This window comes from Vipera ursinii, assembly GCF_947247035.1.
Source record: "Vipera ursinii genome assembly, chromosome: 5".
Classification (NCBI taxonomy): domain Eukaryota; kingdom Metazoa; phylum Chordata; class Lepidosauria; order Squamata; family Viperidae; genus Vipera; species Vipera ursinii.
The window spans coordinates 99,402,963-99,429,076 of record NC_139518.1 but is presented as its reverse complement, the minus strand read 5'-3'; the positions used below and the strand labels follow the sequence as shown (position 1 = coordinate 99,429,076).

The following is a 26,114-nucleotide window of genomic DNA, read 5'->3' as shown; positions in this document are numbered from 1 at the left end:
AAGGCTGGGCGGATTTTTTTTTGCAAATTATCCTCCGTTAAAGGGCTGGATTTGCCAGAAACAAAATAATGTGGGCCAATGTTTCTGGACAACCTCTTCGCTTATCTCGGCTGCCTGCACTAAATGTCCTTTTGCGTCGCCTGCAGCAACCAAGGGCATTATAGCTTTCAGGGCGAGTAGGGGCCGACCGTGAGTCTCACCCAACGACAACTATTGTGCAAAGATTGGCGGGAGGCAGGAAACCATTAAAGTGCGGATAGTCCTCCTAAACTTACAAAAGTTCATTGAATGACCGTTCCAAGTGACCTATGTCCATTTTTCACACTCACCACCTCAGCAGCATCCTCAGGGCCATGTGAGCAAAACTGGAACACTTGGCAACCCACTCACATTTATTTTTATTTTTTTTTATTTTTATTTCAATCCCATTTATATCCCGCCCTTCTCCGAAGACTTACAATCTAAGCACAAATCAAATATGCTTAGCACTATGACGGTCATAGTGTCCTGGGGTCAAAAGGGGATCCCCTTTTGTGACTTTCCGACAAGCAAGGAAGATCATAAAATGGGGCAAACGTAACAAACGTCTCACTTAGGAAAATAAATTTATTTTATTTTATTTTATTTATTTATTTTTCTATACCGCCCTATTCCCGAAGGACTTAGGGCAGTTTACAGGGCAATATTTAAATTTTGGTCTCCACTGGCGAGGACTGACTAGCTCTAGATTTTTCCTCTTCTACCTGAGTACATTTTCAGCCAGACAGGACCAAAACGCAGCACCCTCCATCTAATTCTGCAACAATTCCTGTGTCGTTGTGTGTTGTTTTTTTTTAAGGACACTGATTGTGTGGCATCATCGACCTAGTAATTCCCGGAATCATAAAAAAGGCCCAGAGCTGCAATGGGTGGGTCCCCAAAGGAAAGATCTGATGTGGCATGAAGAGCAAAGAGGGCAAATTTGGCAGCCTAGAATAAGACACGCTGGTAGCCGATTTAAATGCCATGAAGTCAAACTTTTAATTGAAGACGGGTGACCACTTTCACCCCTCCTTCTCAAAATTCCTGATCTTTGAGAAAAACAACAACCCAACATTAATTTAGGGGATTAAAAGAAGGACGGTGTCCCAACCTCAGGATCCAAATTAAGCTCAGATGCCACAGCCACGGAGAGAACATGCCACAACATGATTAGGGGAGATGCTGGTTTGGCTTTTTGTCTGAATCATTTTATTTATTTATTTTAATCCCATTTATATCCCGCCCTTCTCCGAAGACTCAGGGCGGCTTACAATTTAAGCACAAACCAATGTGCTTAGCAATAGCCTTCATTCTATGTATATGCCTGCTTATTAGGGCTTTCACACACACACACACCCTAAGTGGCATTATTACAAAGTCAGCTTAATTGCCCCCAACAATCTGGGTCCTCATTTTACCTACCTCGGAAGGACGGAAGGCTGAGTCAACCTTGAGCCTGGTGGGAATCGAACCTGCAATAATTGCAGGCAGCTGGTGTTACTTAAGGAGGCATTAGCCCACTGCTCCACCAAGGCTCAGAACATAAAAAGTCCGTTCCATTTTTAGCTGGGGAGAAATTGCCAATGCCACCAGCATGCCTGACTTCTACCTCTTTCTCCCAGCCGTGGCAGGGAAGCGGAGAGGGCCTGTCCCAACCAAGTTGTGAAGCCTAAAAGGCTTGAGTTTATTTTTACTTCCTTCCAATAGCTTTATTCCGGCAACGCCTTAAATCCCATTGAAATCTCCAGGGTGGAATTACATGTATTTGCTGGGGATCTGTCCTCTCTCCAGCTTCTGAGCGTTTTCATCCAGCTGCCAAGCCATCCAACAGCCGAAGTTCCCTTGGGGCAGGGTGTCATCCACATACAAAATGTCATCCTTTTTGAAACTCAAGTCCTGCTTGACTTCTGCTAGTCGGTCGTAGAGGGCCCTGCAAGGAGAGGGAGACAGATGACCGCATAGCCTTTTCAGACTATTCCAGATGTTACAGGACAAAAACCAAGGACCTTCTGTTTGGCAGGTATCCCAATAGCCATCTCTGCCGACTTGGAGAAACAAAAGTGACCTTCAACGTACAGAAGTGTGAGATTTAGACAGAGATTTACTTTGGGCCATGGGGGGGGGGGGGGGAGAGAGGGACATCATAGTTAAATTTGGTACGTTATGAGCCAAGACTATATTGGTTTGTAATCAAGGACAGAAGCAACCTAGAATTAGGGAGAAATTTCCTGACTGTTACAACAATTAATCAGTGGAACAGCTTGCCTCGAAAATTTGTGAATACTCCAGCACTGGTGCTTTTTAAGAAGAGACTGGACGAGCATTTGTCTGAAATGGTGTAAGGTTTCCTGCCTAAGCAGGGGGTTGGACTAGAAGACCTCCAAGGTCCCTTCCAATTCTGTTATTCTATTAATTAACCAGTGGAACAACCTGCCTCCAGAAGTTGTGGGTGCTCCAACACTGGAGGCTTTTAAGCAGAGATTGGACAAGCATTTGTCTGAAATGGTGTAAGGTTTCCTGCCTGAGCAGGGGGTTGGACTAGAAGACCTCCAAGGTCCCTTCCAATTCTGTTATTCTATTAATTAACCAGTGGAACAACCTGCCTCCAGAAGTTGTGGGTGCTCCAACACTGGAGGCTTTTAAGAAGAGATTGGACAAGCATTTGTCTGAAATGGTGTAGGGTTTCCTGCCTGAGCAGGGGGTTGGACTAGATGACCTCCAAGGTCCCTTCTAACTCTGCTATTTTGCTATTGTATTTGTAAATCCCACAATATTTTAACCTGCTCATTTTCAAATACTTTTTCATCTTGGTATTCCTACCAATGCTTCCTAACTGGCACATGACGATTTTTACAAATGGTCCAGTGAAACATTTCGGCGACTTTTATGATGTTGCTTTTAATCAATCTGTGTCACCTCTACTTGTACGAGCTGAGTATTATTGTTATTGTGGTCGGTGGCACACTCAGACAGAATTTATTTTTTTTTTTAACTTAGCAGCATCTTCGTCTTGAAAAAAGTTTCCAAGCTCCTGTTCTATGGAGGTTGTCAGCCACCCAGATCCTGGTTGTCCCAAAGTGGTTTTTATTTTAAAGGCAACTGATTTTTCCTTAAAATGCTTTGCTTCTCATCCAAGATGCTTCTGCAGAAATGAAGAAGCTTCTTGGATGAGAAACGAAGAAAGAAAAATCAGATGCTCCAGCTGCCTTTAAAACAAAAGGCACCTTTTGGATTTCAAGCTGCGTCCCCCATCACGTTTTTGGGACTGGATCCCTTAATCTTTTCAATTTCAGATGGCCCTTTCTTTTCCCCCTGAAATAAGTGGGAGAGCAAACCCTGACTCAGAACTGTTGGGGGAAAAATGAAGGGAGAACTTGAAATATTAAGGGGAAGAAAACCTTGAAAGAACCTTGAAGAAATTCAGAAGGACATTGTAAAAAATGTCCCTGCTTCAAAAATATTGTTTAGACACATACAACGCATGTTATTTTTTCCTTACTTCTGTCTTCAGGTTTCAGTTTAATATCACTAATATTGAGTTTAATTAGTGACATGAGTTCAATGTCACTAATATTCAAAAACCTTTCTTTCTGCACTTTGCAGGTAATTCAGGAAACCGAAATAACAGCGGACAATGAAATATGAGATTACCACCAATGCAGTTTGGTTTAATCAGCTCAAGTATTTAATATTACTAAAGTCGGTCATTAAGTCACCTTCCCATTATTTATTTATTTTATTTATTTATTTTATTACATTTATATACCGCCCTTTCCCAAAGGACTCAGGGCGGTTTACAGGGTGATTAAAAGCAAAAATACAAAAGTTAAAAACAGATTTAAAAAATTATATTTGTCCCTGCATAAGTAAAACCCCAGTTAAAATTAAAATTAAAACTAAAATTAAAATTTTCAGCCTGGGCCAGAGAGCTCAAAGAGCCAGGTCTTCAGGTCCCGGCGGAATGAACTATAGCACCAAGTTCTTCACATGTGCAAATATTCCTATGAAGTTGTTGTAGCAATGTGGCTGAGTTTTCTGCAGTACACCAGGAAGGAAAGCTTGTGTGCATAAACAGCCCATAGTAGCTGACAAAACCACTAGACGAATGTTTAAGTACCTGACGTAGAAACCGTCTCCAGGTAAATCTTTAATCCTGTTGAATTCTTCAATTCTGTACTGAGCTTTTATCCTGATAGTGTCACCCGGTTTGAGCATTTCAAGGTAAGCTTCCTCTGCTGTTTTATTTCGCATGTCAACGGATCCGTACTGTTAAAAAGACACCACAAAACAATAGAACAATGCCACGTGTTGAAGTGTTGCTGATGGAACTTCATTACCAGCCAAAATTGGTATTTAATACTAAATCCTGTCAGGTGGCCTAAAGTGCCACCGAGTCTCAGCTCCCAACGTTTCTGATCTCAATAATAATAATAATAATTTAATTTTTATACCGCCCTTCTCCCGAAGGACTCAGGGCGGCGTACAGGGCAAGCATGCAGCTTCTCACCCAGCCTATTGTATCTCAAGTGTGTTCATCGAGATTACTCCTCTAAGTAACGTCTTCAGTCAAAATGAAAAAATTTGGGTCGGCAGAGAGCCCGCGAGTTGTTGGAAAGAACCGACTCTTGACCTGCAGACTGCAGGGGGGGGTTTCTCCCCCAAATGAAAAAAGCATCTTGTAAACGAAGGCTCAATCATCCAGGCCCAAAGTGTACATTTTTTTGGATGACAAAATGTCTCAGCTTTAATAATCTTTGGTCCAGGTGCCTTGATTTAACCTTTTTTTTTTATCCTTTTGGCCTGGATCATTGATTACCCAAATTTTCATTTTGACTGAAGAAGTTACCTGGGTGGGTTATTGAAAGCTCTCAGTTTTAAAAAAAAATTGGTCCAGTTGCCGTGATTTAACCTTTCCAGATGTCCAAATCCCATCACTCTGGTCAGTGTGGCCAAGAATTATGATCGACAAAGTTCTAGAGAGGATCCATAATGTTTCCTTAACTTTTCCCCGGGATCCCTGGTAAATTTTGGTCCGGCTGCCATGATTTAACCCAGGGGTAGGCAACCTTGGCTGTTTTATGACTTGTGGACTTCAACTCCCAGAATTCCTGAGCCAGCCATGCTGAGGGGAAAGGGAGAGGTTTCCAAGATGAGCCAGGCTGGCTCAGGAATTCTGGGAGTTGAAGTCCACCAGTCATAAAAGGGCCGAGGTTGCCTACCCCTGGCCTAGGCCTAGGCCGCTTTATGACTTGTGGACTTCAACTCCCAGAATTCCTGAGCCAGCCACTCTGAGGGGAAAGGGAGAGGTTTCCAAGCTGATCCATGCCTGCTCAGGAATTCTGGGAGTTGAAGTCCATGAGTCATGAAGGCGCCAAGGTGGCCTACCCCTGATTTAACCTTTTGAGATACTCAGAAATAGTCTAAACTGGGGATAAAAAAAAGACGACTCCCAAAGTTGTGCTATGCGACCTAATTCACACCACCGCCCTCTTTTTCATGGTACCTGGAACTTCTTGGTCTTCTTCTTCTTCTGATGTGGACAACCTACCTCCATTATTAGATCTCCTGGCATCAGACCTTCAGGTCCTTTGGCTGGGCTGTCATCTTCAAGATCAGAGACAAATATTCCATGGATGTTCCCACCACCGATTTGGATTCCGAGCTCCGCCTGAGCTTTCTTGACGTTGACCGTTCTGGGTTCAGGTGTCCTTTTAATCGTGTCAGCAGAACTCCTTTTAACAAGAGACAAGAGTGAAGGCCTCTCAGTCAAACTGACCCCTCACCCATCCTGGGAGGAAAGGGATAAAGGTGAAAGGATGCTGCAGCGGTGGACTTTGGCAGCCTCGGGACACGGATGAAAATGTTCCCCACTCAACATTTGGACGCCAGGATCCACGTGGAAACTCAACTCTTTGTCCCTTGCCCAGAAATTTCAAAAAAATGCAAGCGTCCTTTGAGAGAGAGAGGGGAGAGAAGGACAGAGAGAGAGAGAGAGAGAGAGAGAGAAGAGAGAGGAGAGAGAGAGAGAGAAGGAGAGAAAGAGAGGAGAGAGAGAGAAGGGGAGAGAAAAAGAAGGCAAGAGAGAGAAGAGAGAAAGAGAAGGAGAAAGAGAGAAGGAGAGAGAGAAAGAAGAGAGAAGAAGGAGAGAGAAACGAGAGAGAGAGGAGAGAGAAAGAGAAGGAGAGAGGAGAGGGAGAGAGAGGAAAGAAAAAGGGCGAGAGAGGAGAGAGAAAAGGAGAAAGAGAAGAAGAGAGAGAGAGAGAGAAAGGAGAGAGAGGAGAGAGAAAGAGAGACAGAGATATAGAGGAGAGAGAAAGAGAAGGAGAGAGAGAGACAGAGAGAGGAGGAGAGAAAGAGAAGGCAAGAGAGAGAGAGAGAGAGAAAGGGAGGGAGAGAAAAATCATGCAGATCTTCTAATTTTAGAAGGAGATTAAAAGGCAACAGGATCACCGGTAGTCCTCAACCTACGACCACAAGTAAGCCCCAACGGTCCTTTCCAACTATCTTTATTCTCTCTATATTTCCATACATCATCAGTACCTTGATGATGCTACCTAGTCTAGGTCATGAAACGTCAGCAAGGAAACAAACCAGGCTGAGAGCATCCAGAACCCGTCAGAGAGGACCAGTCTCAAGCACGGGATGTGTCTACCGCTGGGGAAGGCTCTGCTAGATGACCAAGGGTTCCTACGGAAATAAGCACTGCCTCTTCTCGGGCTGGGAAGTAGCTTACCTAACTGAATTGCGGGGACTGGTGGTGGGTGTGGTCTCCTTGGAGGGAGGAGTCATTGTCCCTTCGTCTTGTTCGCTCAGAGTATCAATGATGGAATGGCTGTCCGGAGTTGGACCTCCACTGCCCTGTGGAGGGGAAGGACTATTCATTGGTTCCAGACGAGAGCTTTAAAGGAAAGAAGGGAGCCACGGTAGAAGCGAATTAAAGGCGATTAAAACGCGACGTCTTTCAAGAACGGCACAAATTCTTGGGGTCTAGACCGGACGGTGGTCTTCTCCTGCCTCAGGATGGCTGGGGAATTCTGGGTCTGAGTCCAAGTCCAGAGGCTTTCAAGCTGCCAAGCTTGGGGGACACTGAATTGATTCGAGGGGCTGCCCCAAAGAAGAGGAAGGGGTCAACGTTTTTTTCCAACGCGCCGGAAGGCAAGACAAGAAACGATGGATGGGAACTGATCAAGGGGAGAAGCAACCTGCAACTAAGGAGAAACTTACTAACAGGGAGAACGTTTTACTAGTGGGATGCCTTTCCTTCAGAAGTTGTGGGATGCTCCATCACTGGAGGTCTTTAAGAAGAGACTGTAGGCAGCCACTTGTGGTCTAGGGCAGGGGTAGGCAACCTCGGCTCTTTTATGACTCATGGACTTCAACTCCCAGAATTCCTGAGTCAGCATAGCTGACTCAGGAATTCTGGGAGTTGAAGTCCATGAGTCATAAAAGAGCCGAGGTTGCCTACCCCTGGTCTAGGGTCTTCTGCTTGAGCAGGGGCTGGACTAGAAGACCTCCCAGGTCCCTTCCAGCTCTATTCTGATTGGCTGAATGCCTCTGCATTTTACATGAAACTGTAGTTTAGCCCACCATGGGTTTCTTGGGAAAAGACTAAGGAAGCCAATTTCTTTGCATTTCAAGCCAGACTTCTTCAAAGAAGGAAAAACCTCACTCACGACGTGAGAATTAAACACATTTTTGCACGCTTCCAGCTGATCAACAGATGCTACAACTTGCTTTTTAAAAAAAACAAACAAAAAAACCCCACAAACCCTTGCTTTTTCTCGGTTAAGTTCAAACATATCCCGTCTTTTTTTCCGGTCCCCAGTTCAAACGTATTTATTTTTATTTATTTATTTTAATCCCATTTATATCCCGCCCTTCTCCGAAGACTCAGGGCGGCTTACAATTTAAGCACAAACCAATGTGCTTAGCAATATACCCTTGGCAAACAACGTTCCAAAGTGAGTATCCTTGTTTAGCTTAACTATCTATTTTGTTTAACCAATAAAATTAAAAGGATCTTTTGCAGAGGTCTCTATCAAGAGGGATTTTTTTTCTATCTTTTTTTTTTCCCCCTCTCTTTTCGGCTTTCTCGTCCTGCCGCTGTTACCGTGATCCGGGGGTCCCCAACCCCTGGGGCTGCAGAAGCGGCAGGCAAGCACGCATGCACACATGTGCGTCCCCGCTTGTGTGAGCAGCGGGCGAGTGCGTGCAGTTCTTTTGTGTGAGTGGTGGAGCTCACAGGGAACCATTCCCTCTTTCTCCCACCTGCCCGGCCAGGCCGAAAAGCCAAAAAGATTGGGGAGATCTGCTCTAATCTGCCGATCAATCAACTGATGCTTCACGGTTAACAAAGTCTTGGTCTCTGGTTCTTCACAGGATACAGAGAAGGTCTAAGCTTACCTCGATCGTGAATGATTGCCCAGCTGGAACATGTGTGGATTGTACTGTGCCAAAATAGTTATGGTGTCGCACTGCTGCCCAATAATCAGCCGAGCTTGTTGTTCCGTAGCGTTCCGCAAGTTGATTCCATTAAACTGGGAGAAGACAGAAACCACACACACAGACTCATTCACAAAGACTTCTGCGTTGAAGGCTGCTAATCTCGCTTGCCTGGAATTTGATTTCCCCGACGGATTGAATCGGTTGCCCTAAGATTTCTTCCAACTGACTGCTTCTCTTGCATTAAGTTTTTTGTGTGTGTGTGTCTGTGTGTGTGTGTGTAAGAAATAAGCTTTTTGAGTTTTGAGGAAAATGCCCTGCCTCTGCATAAGTAGCTATTCTCGACTTACAAGCAGAATTGAGCCCCAACATTTCTGTGGCTAAGCAAGACCTCTGTTAAGTGAGTCTTGCTCCATTTAATATCCGTTCTTGCCACAGCTGCTAAGTGGATCGCTGCAGTTAGTAAGTTAGTAAACCGGTTGTTAAGTGAAGCTGGCTTTGCCCCATTGACTTGGTTTGTCAGAAGCTGGCTGGGCAGGTTACAAATGGTGATCAAATAACCCTGGGACAGTAAAACTGTCGTAAGTACAAGCCAGTGGCCCAGCATCTGAATTTTGATCGCATAAGCACGAAGATGCTGCAATGGTTGTTAAGTGTGAAAAACTGTCATAAAAGCCACTTTTTGGAGTGTTGTTGCAACTTCGGTCACTGAACGATGTTAAGTCGGGGACTACCTGCACCTATGTAATGGTTGTCAGCATGAAGGCATTAGCCAGGGAGGGAAAGAAAATTTCTGAAAGGAGAATTAGTAAAAATAACCAACTTCGCCCCTTCTCTGTTATGAGATCTCTCCATTTTCTTTCGAGTTAAATTTAGGTAGACAAGCCTTCTTCCAAACAAAACTCTTTGGCTGTTTTTATGCTCTACCAAGCCCAAAGCATTCTTGGAAATAGAGAGAAGGCTAGTGTTGGAAAAAATAAATAAATAGGAATGTAACACACTGCAAAAAAAAAAACATGGATGTGTGTGAAGCCACAGGAGAGACACACATGAAGGACGAGGCAGATGTATTTGGATTCAGCCCTGTTTACCAACAGCCTGTTAAACCACCCATCCTTAAAAACAAGGGTATGCAATGGAGCAGGGGTCCCCAACCCCCAGTCCGTGGACCGGTAACGGGCCACGGCATGCCAGCAACCGGTCCGCGCAAACAAGCAAGGCCCCATCTGCGGGATGCAGGCAGTACACGAAACCACGCCCCCTGTGGTCCATGGGAAAACCTCTCTCCATGGGACCGGTGTCAACGCTGCTAACATCGGATGTTTTTGCTTTGACAACAGATGGAGATGTAACCATTTTCTTCTTTTGCTTTTGCTCTTAGAGTTAGAGTTAGTGTTAGATGATGCTGGGGGAAGGAATGTGCGTGAGAGTTTAGCTAGACATAACAACACTGAACTTAGCATGAGAATCAAGGTTACCGAGCCCAGAGCTAATAAAGAATTGGCAGGCTGGAGAGCTGGAGAGGAAGCCCGTGCTTCAAACTAATTGGGGATTGTGACGTATGACTGTTAATTGGAGGAGGGAATTGTGCTTTGATAGTATGTGCTCAGGGGAGGGGAATTCAGATTTTGGCTTTGACTATGTTAGTGCCGATGCTATGCTACTCAAATAAAGATTCTTTACGGTAAACAATGCCTTGAAGTTCTTTGAAGAGTTTCATCTGTCGGAACCAGGACAACCAGTCTCTGGTGCCCAAAAGGTTGGGGACCTGTGCAGTAGAGCAGGTTAATGAAAACCAGTTAAAATGCCAATAAATCCAGGTATTTAAAGGCATTTGAACAGCTTTTTATAAAGGTAGCCCTTGACTTACGACAACAACCGTGTCACTAACCGAGACATTTGCTAAGTGAGTTTTGCCCCACGATTTTTCCTGCTACCATCGTTCAGGGAACCACTGCAGATGATTAATTAGTAACCCGGTTTGTTAAGTGAACCCGTCTTCCCCAGGCCAGTTGCCAAGCAGCTGAATTCCGATCACCTGACCGTGGGGGATGCTGCGTGGAAAACGGTCCTAAGTCAGTTTGCTCAGCGCCGTCGTAACTTTGAACAGTCACTAAACGACTGTCATAAGAGGACGGTCCCTACTGGTCGTGATCAACTCATCGGAAAAGCTTTACCTCTAACAACTGATCGCCATATTCAAGCCCGGCCTGATGGGCGATGCTGCCCCCGGTTACTTTCGACACGAATATTCCGCCATTTTCCCCGCAGACAATGGAGATCCCCAGAGGTTCGGCGCCCTTTTGCACTTTGACATGACGTGGTTCTTCCATGTAGAGTCTTTGGGAGAAAAAAAAAAAGACCACAGGAGCACATCTTGAGCAAGCATAGGAAGACAGTGGGAAATAATAATAATAATAATAATTACATGGAGGGCATGCACCCTGCCCACCGTCCCCTTCAAAAGGTGGAACGGCGGCCGCTTTAAAATGTCGACTTAAAATGGCAACATTCCTTTCCGCATGCGAGGGACAAAAGCCGGGCTGCGATGGCTCTTCGGCGGAACAGCATCGATGCAGTCGGTGCTAATTTAAAGGGCATGGAATGGCACACTAAATTATAAATTGAATTACAGTGGAGAACTCCGGAAATAAAACGTGTCTTTGCCCATATTATATATAGGCCAATAAGCATATATAATATGCAATTTCGGAATGCATTCTCGGAAGCGGGGGGGTGGGAAAGCCTGAGGTCAATTTATAGCCATTTTTTGGACCCTTTACAGCAGTGATCCCCAACCTTTGTGGCTTGGCGGCCAGGCTGGTGGCAGAGAGAGGGGAACTGGGCCGTGCAAGCGGCCATCCGGCACGCATGCGCACACACAACTCAACTGCAAATCAAGTTGCACGTGCATACGTGTGCCCGCCGGCCTGCCGCTCGGGCAAGTTGAGCTGGGTATGCACGTGTATGCCGGCTCTCCTTTTGCACGGCCCAGTTCCGAAGAGGCCGCAGGCCGGTTAGTGGGCTGTGGCCCAGGAGTTGGGGACCCCTGCTTTAGAGTGCATTTCTATAGAAATATAAAAATATAGTTGTAGCTCACGGGGGTGAATCACACGATGAAGAAGGGGAAAACTCAACGCCGATCGTTTTGTACTTCCACGCAAGTAGAAGGCAAGGTTAGTCGATGGGAGATTAAGCAGCTCTAAGGCAAACTCAATTCATGGTGGCGCCTTGCATGGAAGCAATGCAATTACCCATGCAGGGTCTCCCTCCCCCCCCCGCCCTGGGGAGGGTTTATCCAAACATGTAAATAGCACACGAATAACTGCTCAAGGACAACCTGTATATCAAGCCAACCTCAAACTCCTGAGGGAGCAGAACCTTGGCGTAGGAGCCACAGGGATTCTCAGAAAAGATCTATTACGGAACAAATATCTGAAAGGTGAAGAGGGGCGAAGAAAGGAAGGAAGAAAAAAGAAAAAGAAAAAAGGCCTTAAGAGAAAGATATAGTAGCCAAAACTATACTACACAGACATACGGAAATATGCCCTTAGTGCTGGTCTATAGCCCCTGAATTCTGGAGTGGGGTTTGTGGACCGGAGGGAGGAGGAGGAGGAGGAGGAGGAGGAGGAGGAGGAGGAGGAGAGAACTGTGGGGTCCTCGGTGCTCTCTGAGCTTGGTTGGTTTCTTGCAGACGTTTCATTACCTAGTTAGGTAACTTTATCAGTGCTAGAAGGGGGTGAAATTTGCAGAAAGGAAGAGGAGGGGGGAGGAGGAAGAGGAGGAGGAATGGAAGGAGGTGGAGGAGGAGGAGGAGGAGGAGGAGGAGGACTGTGGGGTCCTTGGTGCTCTCTGAGCTTGGTTGGTTTCCTTGCAGACGTTTCATTACCAAACTAGGTAGCATCATCAGAGCTAGAAGGGATTGCGGTTTGCATGGAGAAGGAGGAGGAGGAGGAGGAGGAGGAGGAGGAGGAGGAGGAGGAGGAGGAGGAGGAGGAGGAGGAGGACGACGACGACGACTGTGGGGTCCTTGGTGCTCTCTGAGCTTAGCTGTTTCCTTGCAGACGTTTCATGACCCAACTGGGTAACATCATCCATGCTAGAAGGGATTGCGGTTTGTGAGGAGGAGGAGGAGGAGGAGGAGGAGGAGGAGGAAGAGGAGGAGGAAGAGGAGGAGGAGGAGGAGGACTGTGGTTCCTTGGTGCTCTCTGAGCTGGGTTGTTTTCCTTGCAGACGTTTCATGACCCACGTAGATGAACCATCAGTGCTGGACAATGTAAGATGAGACTGGGAAGCCGAAATCAACCTCCCCAAAGGAGGCAGCGGAAGACCGTTTCCACATTGTTGTCCAGAAAATTGCATGGATCTGAGGTAAAGCATTGGCATAACCACCACCACAACTTACTTGTCTTTTCGACGTTGCCCCATCGAGACTGGGCTCACTGAAATCCTGGGCAAGGTGGAAAGAGAGTTTTGTGATTGGCTGCTGGCGAAAGAGGAGGTCTCCAAGTTAAGCGGCGACTGGGGTGGGGTTACCAAGCTGGGACTGCTACATTCGGAATGAGACAACGAACCTGCATAAACAACAAATGCTTAGGTTGATCTAGGGCAGGGGTAGGCAACCTCGGCTCTTTTATGACTCGTGGACTTCAACTCCCAGAATTCCTGAGTCACTCAGGAATTCTGGGAGTTGAAGTCCACGAGTCATAAAAGAGCCGAGGTTGCCTACCCCTGATCTAGGGCAAACTTTCATTTCATGAACATAGCAAGTAGCTCACGCATTCTCTACGGGGTTATCGCCAAGTCTTTTGGACTGGGCTTCCACCAAAAGCATCTCTCTCTCTCACAAAACCAGGCACATACACAAAGATATGTGGCCCAGGGAAACAACACAGTATAATAATAATAATAATAATAATAATAATAATAACAACAACAACAACAACAACAACAACAACAACAGTTGGAAAGAACCTTGGAGGTCATCTAGTCCAACCGCCTGCTCAGGCAGGAAACCCTATACCATTTCAGACAAGTGGCTGTCCAGTCTCTTCTTAAAAACTTCCAGCGTTGGAGCGTTCACCACTTCTGGAGGCAGGTGGTTCCACTGGTTAATTGTTCTAACTGTCAGGAAATTTCATCCTTAGTTCCAGGTTGCTTCTCTCCTTGACTAGTTTCCATCCGTTGCTTCTTGTCCTGCCTTCAGGCGCTTTAGAGAATAGCTTGACTCCCTCTTCTTTGGGGCAGCCCCTGGGATACTGGAACACCGCTATCATGTCCTCCCTCATCTTTCTCTTCATTAAACTAGACATGCCCAGTTCCAGCAACCATTCCTTATGTTTTAGCCTCCAGTCCCCTGATCATCTTCGTTGCTCTTCTCTGCACTCTTGAGTCTCAACATCTTTTTTACATCCTGGTGGCCAAAACTGGATGCAGGATTCCAAGTGTGGCCTTACCACAGTTCGGATGTATACATATACATGGCGAGAAAAACATCTGGTAAACTCGCAAGATTTGTTTTTCTCGCCATGTATAAGTTATACACCCGAACTAGACTGTGTTGTTTCTCTGAGCCACGTTATGTGTATGCGGGTATATGCATAATTTATTTTACTTATTTATTTTGTGTCACGTTTCAGCAGTGTATATTGGAGGGGGTTACCTTTTGGGAGCTGGAAAAGAGGACACGTATGGACATTACCTACCTCTGTCGGAACCAATGATGGACCTTGGGTATCTTGGTGTCAGAGGTATTTTTATTCGTTCTGTTCTATACTGTAAATTGCTGGAGGAACCTATTTGGAAGTGGACAATGAGAGAAAAAAAAGAGAGACTTAAGGAGGAGGGGAAAAAAAAAAGAAATAAATAAATTGGTTTAAATTCCAAGAAATCAGCTAGGCTGGCAACAAGCCTCTTTGAAGCAAGTTTTACTTGGTAAGAATTCTCATTGGATTTGGACAAACTTGAGTTTATGAAGACAGCCGCACAGATTTAAACATAAGAGTTACTTCCATCAAGTGCAGGATGGGGGAGCATCTTTTTTTTAAAATAATAATAATAAATGGATTGTGGAGTAGTGGGCAACCTCTCGCCTTTTCTCTGAACCCCCTCTCTCCAATAATAATAAAAAAGTTGGAAGGGATCTTGGAGGTCATCTAGTCCAACCCCCTGCTCAGGCAGGAAACCCTATACCATTTCAGACAAATGGCTGTCCAGTCTCTTCTTAAAAACTTCTAGTGTTGGAGCATTCACAACTTCTGGAGGCAGGTTGTTCCACTGGTTAATTGTTCTAACTGTCAGGAAGTTTCTCCTTAGTCCTAGGTCGCTTCTCTCCTTGATTAGTTTCCATCTGTTGCTTCTTGTCCTGCCTTCAGGTGCTTTGGAGAATAGCTTGACTGCCTCTTCATCAACTTTAAGTGGCCTTTGTTGCACAGTCAAGAATGGACAAAATATTATATTTTGTCCTTATTGATGGACGCAAAGGTTGATTGGAAGCCTCTTATAGACAACTCTTCTATCACTTTTAAAAGTTTCTCTAGAAATCTCCCTGTTTTGCAATTAAAACAGAACCTTTGTTCTTACACGTTGTGTGTGTAGCAAAGCATAACGCCTAGCTAGGTCTGCATGTTAACTATGCATAAACACACAGGCCAATGAACTGTACATCAGTATGTTGATGCCAGTGTATTATCACAAAGATATAATGCCAAACAGGGTCTATAGATGCAATGCTGATCAATCCAAATATATTGGATTTTAATGCCAATCAATCAAATCAATACATAACATTTGTGGGTCATATTGAGGTTTGTGAGAAAGGGGTGTGGTGGCCTAATGGTAAAGACGCTTGCGTCTCACTCAGAAAGTTGAGAATTCAATCCTAGGTAGTGGCAGATATTTCTCTGAGGGTGCAAAGAAAAAAATATTTGCTGTGAACTCTGCGTTGGCTTCAGGAAGGGTATCCGGTCAGTAAACTCTCAGCTCCATTCAGTTACCCTGACTCTACTCCGAATTAAGGGATTACAGGGTGATAAAAAGGGATTTTTTTAATTGAGGTTTTTGAAAGGACAGATGGTGGGAGCGTGGTGGCCTCACCATCCCCAAGATGACCTTCTCTAGAACAATCCAAGAGCTCTCTTGTCCAGCAATGTGAAGGGAAACCCACACCCATGATACACTTAAGACTACAATAACAAAGCAGACCGTTCCTTCTTTCAGACTTCTTACCCAGTCTCGCGCTGGAAGGCAATGAATTTGAACCATGGGACGATCTTGAGCGTGCATTTTCAGAGCACTCACTGGAGTGCTTGTGACTCAGGTCCAAACTCAGATGTCCCTGGTGCTGAGCACTGCAAGACAAAAAAATAATAATAATGGATATTCGGTCACATGCACCCAACAGCAACATCAACTGCCTGACCATCATTGGAAGAAGAACGCTACAGCCCAAGTCATTTGACTTTCGTTCGAGGTTCTCCTTATCTAAGTACCTGGGATGCAGGTGTTGGTGGCAGTAATGATTGGCTGCAGTTGAGCAGTTGGTGGTGGCGATTCTGTGGCTCCAGGCTGTGTAAATAGGATTTCTCATCACTGCTGTCACGGCAGAACAGGGCGCAATGTTTCTCGGGACAGTGCCTAGAGAGCAAAAAGAAGCTGTATAGAGTTGTAAGTCATTTTTTCCCCCACTTCCGTTGTAACTATGGTTAAAAAACTGTTGTTCAAGTCGAGGAGTATCTGTAGTTGGGCAGATATCATACAACAGAAGAAAGTCTGAATTGATCATGCAAATCATTGGTACAAACCTCCTGACAAGCTTCCGGAGTATAAACAGGCCGACACGAAACCATCGCTATGTCGACTCGCCCGTTTGGGTGAATATGTCGGCCATTCTTCTGCCTCCGGAGACAGGAACTCTTCACTCGCTGGAATGTATTTCTGTACCTGGGGAAGAAAAGCCAGAGCATCTTCTTACGGGTAATATTTCCAGCAGAAGCCCAAAGGCACCATTACGAGAGCGACTGCCAAAAAACCCTCTATTTATAAAGGTGTGATGCGTTTCACAGCAAATTAGGACATCTTTCTGAACAAAATGGCCTCCTAACATGATCTTTCATCTACTCTCAGAACAAACATTCCAGGTTAGATATAATACTTAACACAATTTGTACAATTTCTACTCCCGTACAACTAGTATGATGTGACATAAAAATGTTACGTATCCCTTTTGTTACAGTTTGATCACACACACACACACACATACTTTTTAGTGGAACTTGGGCTGATTTTCCATAGTACATTTCCTGGCTTAATGGAGGAAACTAGAACAACAGAAAAAATGCCTATAATCAGATCTGGCATGAAAATTGTCAAATGTTCTGCCTCTTATGAGCCAGCAGTGTGCAGCAGCCGCCAAAAAAGCTAATACAATCCTGGGTTGTATAAAAGAGACATAGAATCAAGATCACATGAAGCATTAGGACCACTTTACAAAGCCCTTAAAAGACCACACCTGGAATACCGCAGCCAATTTTGGTCACTACATCACAAAAAAGATGTTGAGAGTTTGGAAAAAAAAATCCAGAGAAGAGCAACTAAGATGATCAAAGGCCTGGAGACTAAAACATACGAAGAAGGGCTGTGAGACTTGGGTTTGGCCAGTCTAAAGAAAAGAAGAAATAGGGGGGACATACCATGAAGAAGAGGGGGTCAAACTATTCTCCAAAGCACCAGACAAGACAAGAAACAATGGTTGGAACCTAATCAAGGAGAGAAGCAACCTGGAATTAAGGAGAAACTTCCTGACAGTGAGGACAACCAACCAGCTGAACAGCTTGCCTCCAGATGTTGTGGCTGCTCCTTCCCTGGAGTTTTTTAAGAAGAGACTAGACATCTGAAGTGGTTTAGGGTCTCCTGCTTGAGTAAGGGGCTGGACTAGAAGACCTCCAAAGTCCCTTCCAGATCCTATTCTATTCTATTCCATTCCTTTCCATTCATAATTCTATTCTATTCTATTCTATTCTATTCTATTCTGTTCTGTTCTGTTCTGTTCTGGTTCTGTTCTGGTTCTATTCTATTCTATTCTATTCTATTCTATTCCATATTTTCTATTCTATTCTATTCTATTCTATTCTATTCTATTCTATTCTATTCTATTCTATTCCATATTCCATTCCTTTCCGTTCATTATTCTATTCTATTCTATTCTATTCTATTCTATTCTATTCTATTCTATTCTATTCTATTCTATTCTATATTCCATTCCTTTCCGTTCATTATTCTATTCTATTCTATTCTATTCTATTCTATTCTATTCTATTCTATTCTATTCTATTCTGTTCTGTTCTGTTCTGTTCTGTTCTATTCTATTCCATTCCATTCCTTTCATAATTCTATTCTATTCTATTCTATTCCATATTCCATTCTATTCCATTCCTTTCATAATTCTATTCTATTCTATTCTATTCTATTCTATTCTATTCTATTCTATTCTATTCTTTCTATTCTATTCTATTCCATATTCCATTCTATTCCATTCCTTTCATAATTCTATTCTATTCTATTCTATTCTATTCTATTCTATTCTATTCTATTCTATTCTATTCTAATTCTAATTCTAATTCTAATTCTAATTCTATTCCATATTCCATTCTATTCTATTCCATTCCTTTCATAATACTATTCTATTCTATTCACAAAAGAGGATTTTGTTTATATCACTTTCATGGCTTCTGTTGTCACCATGCCTTATCCCTTTCCATTCTGTTCTCTTCGGGCAATTCTTTAAGGAAAATTGGGCTTGCCTTGCCTCCAAATCTCTAACATTGGTAGAATTATAGCGAGAAACAAACTATATGTTTCATTTACACACGGAGCAATAGAACCAGCCTTCTTTAGCCATATTGGCTGGATGTTTCTGAAGGGGTTCCGTATCCATTCGCTATCCCAAAGGTGCTTTTCAAAAGGCACACCTTCAGTTCAGAAGCTTCTTGGGTAAGAAGCTGGATGTTTTCAACGAAAGAAAAAAACAAACACGTTTTGGGACAACCATGACTTGGATGATTGAGAATCTCCATAGACCTTTGGATGCTATATTTTAATCTGTTGGTGGTTGGTTGGTTGGTTTTTTGCCCTGAAAGCAAGAGATTTGAAGCCCCAAGGATTACTGAAAACAATCTGCAACCAATCAGTTGTCCCAAAATATTCGGTGACACTGTGGAATATTGTACATTCAAGCAAGGAGAATGGGAGCAAGTTATCCCTGTGGAAAGGACTGGCCAGCGTCCTTTTTTCCCCACAGTCCCATATCTACCTGCTGAGATGGACTCGGAATGGGGACGGGGTTTAGTTTATGCCTGAAGGCGGGAGCAGATTTGGGCCTCGGTCGTTTAATCTCAGGCTCTTCCGCTCTTTGGAAGCCAACGTCTTCTTCACAGGGTTTTCTTGAAGGCAAGGGTCCGGGGTCTCCTGCCTCCTCCCTGTAGTATTGTCCCGAGGGTCTACCTCGCCCCTTGAGAAGACAAGAGTCCGGCTTCTGTTCAATGGAAAGCGGGGGCTGGACTGTAGCTGGACTAGGAGGGGGGGACCCCGTTGTCACGGTAGACTCCGAGGTAGAGCTGGCCTGCTGTTTGTGTTTAAACTTAATGGAATCGCTCCTGGTTGGAGGCGTAGGAGGAGTGGAGACGACTTCTGCTTTGCAAGGTTGGGCTGGAGGCCCCAACATCGGATTGGGGGAGAGATAATCCATCTTGGGTGGCGTCGAGGGTCTTTTGAAAGTGTCCGGCTCAAAGATGGATTTCCTTTGTTTGGGCTTTTTGTACACGGAGAATTTCTCCGTTTCTGCCGGGCCTAAGTTGACCAGCACTTTGGGCCAGGTGCCACCACTGTGTTTCCCACCCGGTCCTTTGTCTAAGGCGCTTTCGAGCACAAGGCAATCGGCCCCTGTGGCTTCAAAGGAAAGCCTCTGGTTGTCCAGGGTCACCATCCCGTAACCTGGGTCTCCATACCCATCGGGACCAAAGGATCCGAGGCTGTGTTCCGAATGGCTGTGGCACTCGTGGACCGCGTTCCGGTGGGAGTCGCTGTGTAAAACGCTACTGGAAAAGGGTTTCAGGCTGCAATACAAGCCGTTCTCTTGATCGCTCGGATCCTTCTTGACATCCATTATGTCCGGGCTGAAAATATCTGTTTGGGTTGAACTGTTGTGTTTTAAGTTTCTTTTATTTTGAACCTGCACGTCTGACGGGTGGCTCCTGCCGTTGGAGATCTTCTCCGAATCCTTCAGGTTTTCAAATATGTTTTGGCCACTCCAAGAGGAACACGAGCTCTGAGGATAAACCTAGGATGAGGAGAGACACCATCAGCTGGAAATTAGCAAGCCGCTGCTGCGGAATTGATAGATGTGGTTGTGCGAAAGAGCAGTCCCAAACTTATACGTTAATCTACCAGTGTTCAGTGCTAGGCTGCACTGAAATACATGAATATTTTGTACCATTATACTGTCACAAGAAAAGCTGAATTCTAAAAAAAATCACGTAAAATACATTGTTTTCTTGGGGAATTTATTCTGTAATTTATATTATTGTTTTAATTAATTAATTGTGGGACGGAGGGGGGGGAACTCTAACATACGTTTCCTCCCCCTAAGCCTTCTAGAAGTGTTGGGCTAAAACTTGTAAAATCCCATAGAGTGCACACATTTAAAACGAACACAGAGAAGTGGCATTCACTGCCCTAAGATCTATGAATGGCCCAAATTTTGATGGCTTTAGAGGATTGGATAAATTCAGGAGGATAGGCCTAATGAAAGCTGTCAGTAACTTAAGGCTTCTTTGTCATCTTCTGGTTGGAAATGACATGGTCCCACTTGCTTCCCACATGTGAAGGGAGCATCCTGCAAATAACGGATGAAAGGAGAAAGACGTGACAATTAAGTAAGTTGCAGGATCCAATCTGGGTCGGTTTTGTCTGCCAGGCTTTTGGACTCCAATATTCAATATTATTCACTGACAAAGACTAGGCGCTCTTTATTCCTGCTCACCTTCATCAACGAAAGGGTAAGAGAATCCCGGCAGTTTCGCAGCAAAGCTTCACATTCCGTCAGAGATTTATTATCTAGTGCAATTCCATTTATCTGCAGGAAAATGGGAGACGTATCAAGCACGCAACAGTCAAGAAAATACTGGCATATTCGCTACATTTCAATATTGGCCTTCCAAGTTCACGTTCCACACTTCCCAGTTCTTCAAATGAGGATTTTTCTTGTCTATTCCTTCGGAAAGTAATTCTTGTATTACGAGCGCAACTGAGTTCCAAAATTTATGTTGCTAAGTGAGACATTTGTTAAGTGAGTTTTGCCCCGTTGTATGACCTTTCTTGCCATATTGATTAAGTTAGGTTAGGTTAATAATATGGTTGTTTAGTGAACCCGGCTTTCCCCATTGTCTGAAGGTGGCAAAAGGGACACGGCAACTGTCATAAGTATGTGGCAGCTAATTTACAACGAGTCATTTAGCGATCATTAGGAATTACGGCTGACCCGAAAAATAGGACTTACCGCCCGGATCAGAAATTTTGATGGGTTAGGCCCCTTCCGTGGCCCTGTGGCAATCTGGCCACATTTACAGCCGTTTGCAGCATCCAGCGATCATGTTTCATGATGGTTGCTTACCAACCACTCATCGTTAGCATGTAACGTTAGAAGACATATCTCTGCTTCCAGCCAAAGAGGCTTCCCGTCTCATCTGATTTGAATTTCTATTGTAAATCTAAAGCAGACTGAAAAATAATTTACCGCAATGATCCTATCTCCCACGGTGAGGGATCCATCCTTGGCTGCCGGGCTGCCTGTCATTATGGTGGCCACGAAGACGCCGTTTTCTAAACCAATTCCGCTATCTGAAATGGAGAAGACCAAAGCCAGGGTGAGTTTTTAGCCATTCTCTCACACAAAGCTTACTGACACGCCCAATCAATGTTCTGAAGGATGAGGGATCAGCGTGTCTCTCTATGTGCCTGATTGTTCCATGCCTGCTTTCTTGCAAAACCAATCCTGAATTGGCTGAACTAGCCTCAGTCACCCAAGTCTATTCAGCCTTCAGCACACGTCCTCCAAATTCTCAATTCTGAAGTTTAAAATCTTTTCTTGATAGCAATAGCACCTAGGCCAGGGATGTCAAACTGCCGGCCTGCGGGCTGGATGCGTCACGCTGAAACCGCACCCACGATACGTTGCGCGACGTCACAAGTTTGACATGGCTGACCTAGACTTATATACCGTTTCATAGTGCTTTACAGCCCTCTCTAAGCTGTTTACAGAGTCAGCCTATTTGCCCCCAACAATCTGGGGCCTCATTTTACCGACCTTGGAAGGATGGAACCTGAGTCAACCTTGAGCCGGTCAGGATCGAACTCCTGACAGTGGGCAGAATTAGCCTGCAATACTGCATTCCAAACACTGTGCCACCATGACCCTTCCTTCCTTCCTTCCTCCCTCCCTCTATTCCATTCCACTCCATTCCATTCCATTCCTTCCTTCCTTCCTTCCTTCCTTCCTTCCTTCCTTCCTTCCTTCCTTCCTTCCTTCCCTCCCTCCCTCCCTCCCTCCCTCCCTCCACACTTAGTAATAGCATTTATATACCACTTCACAGTGCTCTGCAGCCCTCTCTAAGCAATCTGGGTCTTCATTTTACTGACTTCGGATGGACGGAAGGTGGAATCAACCTTGAGCCTTCTCAGGATCGAACTGCTGGCTGTGTTAGCCTGCAACCCTGCATTCTAGCCACTGCGCCACCAGAGCACTTTATGGAAGTCAACAGGTTATTTCTCTTCTAATTCCGCCAGTACAGTCCCTTTGGTATGCATCTTGGTGGAGCAGTGGGCTGATGCCTCCTTAAGTAACACCAGCTGCCTGCAATTAGTGCAGGTTCGAGTCCCACCAGGCTCCAGGTTGACTCAGCCTTCCATCCTTCCCAGGTAGGTAAAATGAGGACCCAGATTGTTGGGGGCAATTAAGCTGACTTTGTAATAATACCGCTTGGGGTGTGTGTGAAAGCCCTAATAAGCAGGCATATACATAGAATGAAGGCTACTGCTAAGCTTGTAAGCCACCCTGAGTCTTCGGAGAAGGGCGGGATATAAATGTAATAAAAATAAATAAAATAAATAAATCTATCATTTAAGCCGCTGTACCCCGTTTCTATATTACCCGTAGTTAAATCTTTATGTACGTCTAAAGCGGTGACTCCCGAAAACACTCAATTTTGTTTCGAGTTCTCGGCATCTGGCAGCAGCTAGGTGACTTTGGAAACTAAGCAAAGCCTGGTTTGCTCCGGATTTTGGATGGGAAAAACTCCCAGAAATGTCAGGGATCAGGCTAAATCAGGAAGTTTAAAAAAAAAAAGTCATCCAGAACGGTGCCCCGTTACAGCCAAGAAAAACATTGTATACAGCGCCGTCGACTTACGGGAGACTTCTAATTTAGGAAAGTCGGTATCCTAAGAGCTACTGGACATAGCGGTACAACCACAGCCGTTGCAAAATAAAAATGAAATTGCTTTAGAACCATTAATACAAAACGGAAAAGCATCTTCCATAGCAGGCCTTCCAGTCTTAGAGGAGCACAGATCAATGTCCTTATTCGACGCTGATAGCAAATCCAGGAACACAGACCAGAGAGCAAATCCACAAAGAACGCAGTGAAAGTACTGACTGGATCCCTGCATATTTGTCAGCCTGACCCGGAAGCACCACGAGGACCTCACCTTTATGGCCCGACAGGCTGATGTGCAGCGGAGTTACCACTTTCCCCCCCAAGGACTTCCGTCGCCGGACCACCATATTGATAACGCCTCCGCCGTTAAGGACCGCTTTGATGACTTGTTTCTTGTCCTTGTTGGTAAGATCCACATCGTTTATCTTCAGGAGCCAATCGTTCACCCTGATGAAATCAGAAATTAATTAGAATTGAATTAATTAATTTCCAGCAGGACTACCCGATTCTGTTAATAGCCTTGTTCCCTATGCCGTCCGTCTGGTAAACTCGCACGGTTAGTTTTTTCTCGTCATGCACGAACTAGACTGTTGCTTCTCTCTAACAAAGAGAAGGGTGAGGGGGTGACATGGTAGCAGTGTTCCAATATCTCAGGGGCTGCCCCAAAGAAGAGGGAGTCAAGCTATTCTCCAAAGTGCCTGAAAGCAGGACAAGAAGCAACGGATGGAAACTAGTCAAGGAGAGAAGCAACCTGGAAATAAAAAAGAAATTTCCTGACAGTTAGAACAATTAACCAGTGGAACCACCTGCCTCCAGAAGTTATGAATGCTCCAACACTGGAAGTTTTTAAGAAGAGACTGGACAGCCATCTGTCTGAAATGGTATAGGGTTTCCTGCCTGAGCAGGGGGTTGGACTAGATGACCTCCAAGGTCCCTTCCAACTACTACTTCTTCTTCTTCTTCTTCTTCTTCTTCTTCTTCTTCTTCTTCTTCTTCTTCTTCTTCTTCTTCTTCTTCTTCTTCTTCTTCTTCTTCTTCATTATTATTATTATCATTATCATCATTATTTTTATTATTATTACATCATATAATATATGTGGGTATATGCATAATTCTGTATATATGTAAGTATGTACCTCTGGCAAACGTAACCACCAACTATCCTCGTGGTCCCTGATGCCCGTGCAGTTTCATTTTGTTTACGTACGAAGAGATTCACCTATCGGTAGCGACAAGTTATAATGACAAGTGATGACGAGAAGTGATTGTTACGATTAACGTTTTTCTGTTGCTTTGCATGCAGCTTCTGCACCGGAGATGAATTCCTTGGGCGTCTAATCACACTTGGCCAAAATAAAGTATTCAGTTCGAATGAAGGATTCAACTCAATCCCAAAGATGCTTTTTTTTTTTTCAGGAGGCAGCCGGACTTTCTTGTTTTTTCTTGGAAGACGTTTCTCTTCTCATCCAAGGAGCTTCTTCAGCTCTGACTGGATGATGGGGGAATGGAAGGATTTATACTCCTGGCAGACAGCTGGTCATTTGCATCCTTTTGGAGTGTCATTGGAGGTTTGTCTGTGTCCTAAGATCACCTGTGGACACAGGTAAACCTCCAAGTGGCCTCAAGGACCCTCTAAAAGGATGCAAATGACCAGCTGTCTGCAAGGAGTATAAATCCTTCCGTTCCCCACCGTCCAGTCAGAGCTGAAGAAGCTTCTGGGATGTCTGTGGAGATTCTCAACCATCCAGGTCAGGGTTGTCTCAAAGAGGCAACTTCCTTGTTTTTCTTTGAAGACATTTTGCTCCTCATCCAAGAAGCTTCTTTCAGCTCTGACCGGATGGATGGTGGGGAACGGAAGGATTTATTCCCCACAATACTGTCTGCAAGGAATATAAATCCTTCCACTCCCCCACCGTCCGGTCAGAGCTGAAAAAAGCACCGTTGGGTCAACAGGGACCTGGATGAGGGAGAATTTCCACAGACGTTTCGCTATTCAGTTCAATTCAACTCAAGTGTTTGGACAAACTACCCCCAGGATACCTTAATCGGCCGTCTGCAATGCTTCCTTTATCGACTTTGGTAACAAATATCCCGCAGTCCCCAGGAAGGTAAGGTTCGTTCACGCCTTCGGCCACATCGAAACCGAGAGCCTTCAAATCCATGTCTTCCTAAAAGAGATGAACGCAACACATATAGAGCCTTGGTGGAGCGGTGGGCTAATGCCTCCTTAAGTAACACCAGCTGCCTGCAATTAGTGCAGGTTTGCGTCCCACCAGGCTCAAGGTTGACTCAGCCTTCCATCCTTCCCAGGTAGGTAAAATGAGGACCCAGATTGTTGGGGGCAATTAAGCTGACTTTGTAATAATGCCGCTTGGGGTGTGTGTGTGAAAGCCCTAATAAGCAGGCATATACATAGAATGAAGGCTACTGCTAAGCTTGTAAGCCGCCCTGAGTCTTCGGAGAAGGGCGGGATATCAATGGGATTAAAAAAAAAAACATTCGCCCGTAGTAATTTCTTACAAAGGACACGCGAGCACATGGGGAGGTATTGCTTCGCCTCCCATCTCTGTTCGCTGGGAACTGGCAGCCCGGGAGCAACGGTCTTCCACTTACCCTGTCTTTCTCAAACTCTACTACTTCTGTTTCCCACTCCATCGAGTCCGTGTCAATAGCGGAATCGTGGGAACTGTGAGCCATCAGCTGCCGAAACCTTGCCTCTTTCTCCAACTGATTCTCCATCTTCTCTCTGTGGAAAGTGGAACGTCACAATCGGGACGAAGGGACCGCTCATTCCCTCTCGGCCTTACACGCGCGATTTCAATGCTTGGGTTCTGATTTCGCGTCAACCGGATCGCTGCTTAACAGGCAGGGGATCCAAAGATACAACCCTGAGTGAAATCTGCTAAGTGGGCAATGAATGAATCTCTCCTAACCCGTTCAGACTGGAGCATCCTGGTTTATTTGTCTTCCAAGTTAGTCCGATAGACAGATCTGTTCTCTTCTTTCCTTCCTGTTGTGGGTTGACAGGTTTTAACACATGTCATTTACCCAAAAGACATTACAGATGGATATTACAAATGTATGTGGGTGTCTCCTGCTTGAGCAGGGGGTTGGACTAGAAGACCTCCATGGTCCCTTCCAGTTCTATTCTGATTCCGATTCT

General features: G+C 44.8%; 1 protein-coding gene across 1 annotated transcript in view; it reads right to left on the bottom strand.

Annotated features, from left to right (window-relative positions):
• The window catches only part of DLG5 (discs large MAGUK scaffold protein 5), a gene marked incomplete at its 5' end in the record, with an annotated part of 75,555 nt that overhangs the window by 12,252 nt on the left and 37,189 nt on the right, over positions 1 to 26,114 (bottom strand). The window contains 18 exon segments of the mRNA XM_083363342.1: positions 1,781 to 1,951; positions 4,139 to 4,287; positions 5,570 to 5,753; positions 6,755 to 6,919; positions 8,425 to 8,558; positions 10,641 to 10,803; positions 11,821 to 11,898; positions 12,869 to 13,037; positions 14,169 to 14,258; positions 15,691 to 15,812; positions 15,954 to 16,098; positions 16,266 to 16,404; positions 18,773 to 19,798; positions 20,501 to 20,593; positions 21,254 to 21,357; positions 23,223 to 23,398; positions 24,992 to 25,119; positions 25,565 to 25,697. Of these exon segments, the coding sequence (XP_083219468.1) occupies positions 1,781 to 1,951; positions 4,139 to 4,287; positions 5,570 to 5,753; positions 6,755 to 6,919; positions 8,425 to 8,558; positions 10,641 to 10,803; positions 11,821 to 11,898; positions 12,869 to 13,037; positions 14,169 to 14,258; positions 15,691 to 15,812; positions 15,954 to 16,098; positions 16,266 to 16,404; positions 18,773 to 19,798; positions 20,501 to 20,593; positions 21,254 to 21,357; positions 23,223 to 23,398; positions 24,992 to 25,119; positions 25,565 to 25,697 (3,369 nt within the window).